This window comes from Limulus polyphemus, unplaced genomic scaffold (genome assembly GCF_000517525.1).
Source record: "Limulus polyphemus unplaced genomic scaffold, Limulus_polyphemus-2.1.2 Scaffold3593, whole genome shotgun sequence".
NCBI lineage: Eukaryota > Metazoa > Arthropoda > Merostomata > Xiphosura > Limulidae > Limulus > Limulus polyphemus.
The window spans coordinates 31,218-35,170 of record NW_013669203.1 but is presented as its reverse complement, the minus strand read 5'-3'; the positions used below and the strand labels follow the sequence as shown (position 1 = coordinate 35,170).

General features: G+C 34.6%; 1 protein-coding gene across 1 annotated transcript in view; it reads right to left on the bottom strand.

The window, feature by feature from the left end:
* The window catches only part of LOC106469651 (arginine-glutamic acid dipeptide repeats protein-like), a 45,122-nt gene that overhangs the window by 10,163 nt on the left and 31,006 nt on the right, over positions 1-3,953 (bottom strand). The window contains exon 4 of the mRNA XM_013930152.2: positions 2,107-2,391. Within this exon, the coding sequence (XP_013785606.2) occupies positions 2,107-2,391 (285 nt within the window). The remainder of the gene's footprint in view (positions 1-2,106; positions 2,392-3,953) is intronic.

The window sequence follows — 3,953 nt, the reverse complement described above, 5'->3', positions numbered from 1 at the left end:
CTCTCTTCTTGTTTCTTTTCTTTTTCCTCCAACACCTGCTGTAATCTCTCTTGTTTATTTTGCTATTCGAGCTGCCACTGTTGCAGGTTTTCTTGCCACCGCTGTTGTCCCTCTTCTTGTTTCTTTTTTTTCCAACAACTACTGTAATTAAAATCATAAATAATATTCAACATTAAACTGGTACACGATTAAGACATTTTATTTGGGCCTATCTATGGCCTTCAAAATGTTGAGGACTTTATATGTTTTGATGTTACAACGTCATCCTCAAGAGTGTAATGTCGAAACATGTAAAGTCGTCAATTTTATGAAGGCCATAGACAGGCCTGAATAAAACGTTTTTAACTGTGTACCAGTTTAACGTTGAATATTATTTATGATTTTAACTTTATACACAAGTGCCAAAATACTATAATTAACTGCTGTAATCTCTCTTCTTGTTTCTTTTCTTTTTCCTCCAACAACTGCTGTAATCTCTCTTGTTTATTTTACTGTTCGAGCTGCCACTGTTGCAGGTTTTCTTGCAACTGCTGTTGACTCTCTTCTTGTTTCTTTTGCTGTTCTTGTATTTCTGCCATCAAATCTGCTAAGCTGTAGTTTGATTTGCCACCTCTCGTTTCCATCTCCTTTTTCATTTTTTTTCCACCACACTTCTGACACCAATTTGTTACTATCTGGTCGTTGGTTAATTTTCCGTAGAAATTATTTACCAAAAAAAAAAAAACTTCAGCAGTACAGGTCCTTTCTTAAATAAAACTAGTTTATTCTTTCTCAATACAACTTTGCAATACACTTAATTTCCACAGTCACTTTAACTTAAACACACGCTAGAATTCATAACGATTCACACACTTTACTTACGGCTTGACTCGATTATCTGTCTCTATATTTCTGTCTGCTATTTAATTATCTATATATGCCGTCACTTCTCGCCAGTCTTACATATACGAAATAAAGGGTGTCTGGTAAATATTGGAGCCTTCACGAACGTTCTAGATACTCATTACATGTTACCAGCGTCACGTGAATTCCGCTTTCGTAACAGTATCAAACACATTAGGATGAAGTGGCTTTAAAAGTGTAGCTGCTCAAACAGGCATTGCTTAGAAGAGGTAAACAAACAAAAATCCAATGGTTTTGGAGATCTACATGAAACTGATGGCACTTTGGCTGCTGACAGTCACAAGAACATTCTTATCTGTCATGTTATTCCCTCAGGAACAAGACCTGTTAGGCAGGGCTTCATCTTCAAGCCAGACAGTGATCCCATGCACACAGAGAATTATACCTGGAAGCAAAAAACAAGCTGATGGAACATTCAGAACCATAGTTTGTTGTGCACGAACTTTCATTAGGAATATTCTCGAGGCTATATAGGTTTATATGGAAATTGAGAAGGTCAACCTGCAACCAATAATTTGACATATTTGTGAGGAGTAATTTAGGAAATTTTAACAATATTTCATAATCATATTTTTGCCTTATGTGTTCTGGTATTGTGTGAAATGTCTTGTTGGCACTAGATATAGAAGATATAGTGTGGCTGACATATTATTACCTTCTTTTTTTATACTTTCATTCATAAATTCATATAATTGATAAACGTATGATAGCATAAAACAAGGTGTGATGCTTTCTTAAATAATAAATTGTAATACTGATAAATGGACCATTTAATTGAAAGTAAACATTGTTTGTGACTCCTGGATGTATCACCTGTGTGCTTCCATAATTATTTCCAATTATGTGTGTGTGTGTGTATATATATATACATACATAACTACATATATATAGATGAGAAGAATGCTCACCTGATGCTTGTTGTACCTAATTCTTTAAAAAGCTATCCTAATAAGGGAGAATAACAATATTGTGATGCAAAACTGCAAATTTTGCTTTCTCTCACTCAATTTGTAATGGTTAAAATACAAATAATTAAATGTGTATATTGACAGGGAGAGAGAATACTGTTGGAAAGACAGACAGAAAGAATACTACAGTATATTGAATAAAAGAATTTTTAATTTTTATTTATTTTAAGGTGATGTAAAATTCTGCTCATTTGCCAACAATAATTATAATTAATCTAAGCAGTTTTATTCTTACCGAGCAGCACGTAGGTACATCATCAAATCACAGTCTGGAATGCCAGGTGACCAGCGAAGCTCCTCCAAAGACTCGCATATTTCAGGCATCTCTTGTGATGGGAGGTGAGGCTGGCATTTAGGCAACTTAGCCTGGTGGCTTGGGCCAACACGGATCTCACCTTGTGTGCTAGCCAGCCTATGGGTCTCAGGGTTGTACCCAAGAATGTAGAAAAAGGTATCTTGCTTGGGCAGAAAGTTTTGGGCTGAAATTATATCTGAGTAGTGTTGGACTTTACACTGGCCTCTGTAAATATAGCAGAACGAAAGCCATGTGTAATTCCTTTTACTGAAAGGAGTTAGAAATGCTAAATAATTATGCTACAGATTTGACTTTTAGCAAACAGAAAAAGAATTGGATAAAACACAAATATATTTTCATGATATTGACATTTTTATTTAATCATCAAAAAATTATAGCTTCTATCATATCATCAACTTTAAGACTTTAATCTGTTTGATTATAATTTGAAGCAATGAATATCTTCTCTGAATATTAAATATAGCTCACTTTTTACAAAAACAAATAAAGATTTTCAAACATTAGAATTTGACTTGAATAAACGTATAACTGCTAAAACATGACATGTTTCTATGAAAAAAAAGTAGAATAAATAAAGTTAAGTACTTTATATTTCTAAAAAGACTATACAATGAAGCTGTTCAGCTTTTAATTATACATCCACCCATATGTATAACCCCTTTCATGACAAAAATATTTGAAGCTATCCATTTTCAAAGCTGGCTTATATATTGTGTTTTAATTTTCCATGCTTATCATTTGTTTTTAGCTTAATTTTTTAGCCTGAGCTGGAGTCACTGAACACGAGGGAAACACATCGGGATTCTCCTCAACTACAACATCATTCTTAGATGAAACAGTGATTGGCTCGTTAACCATTTTAGGTTCGGCAACAACATTTTCCTCAGCCAAATCGTTTCCCAACAACAAGGATACACCCTTAATTGGCAGAATAGGTCTTACCCCAACTATAACTAGTCCCGAAACTAGGTCTGACGCTAAATAAATATTATGAAGAGGAGCATTAACAAAGCTACTCTCAATACCCTGTGCAATAACAGACTCATCAGTAGCAGAACTCGAACCTAATGGCAATATACCTTCTAACAACAATGATTGAGTCGCCTCGGTATCACGTAAAATAGGTATAGATATGGGATTGGCAGTGTAATTTGTTAAAGACACAGAACCAACAGACACAAAAGGTCTAAATTCCTCCCTGATTACATCAGTCTTTACATCAATGGCTAAATCAACAACATTGGGTGATCTGGTGAAACTATGTCTATATGTGGACACAAACACATTGGGTGTTGCCTGCTTTTCTTTTTTCAAACCCCAACAATCGGACATAGCATGACCAGGTTTTTTACAAAAATGGCAGACAGGCCTTGATGGTTTTGACGAAGTTTTGGCCCAAGTGTATGAAGATTTCGAACTAGAGAAGCTGAGTTTTTAGAAGAATCCTCAGCTTTAGTGGATTGAACAGATACAGGTTTTTGTTGAAATGGTTGGAATTTCTTTTTATGAAAAGTGGTTTTATGTGTTAAAGTATAATCATCTGAATGAGCGTCTGCTTCCTCTAGTGTTTCAACTTTCTTTTCATCAAAGTAAGTTTCGAGGTCGTCATGTGCGCAACATTTAAATTCCTCAATTAGGCATAATTGTCTTAGTTTGTCGAAACTATCACCAATATACATCGAATTACACCATCGATCAAAATAAACCTCTTTTTCGTGGACAAATTCCATACAAGTTTGATTATTTTGTTTGCGATAACCTACAAA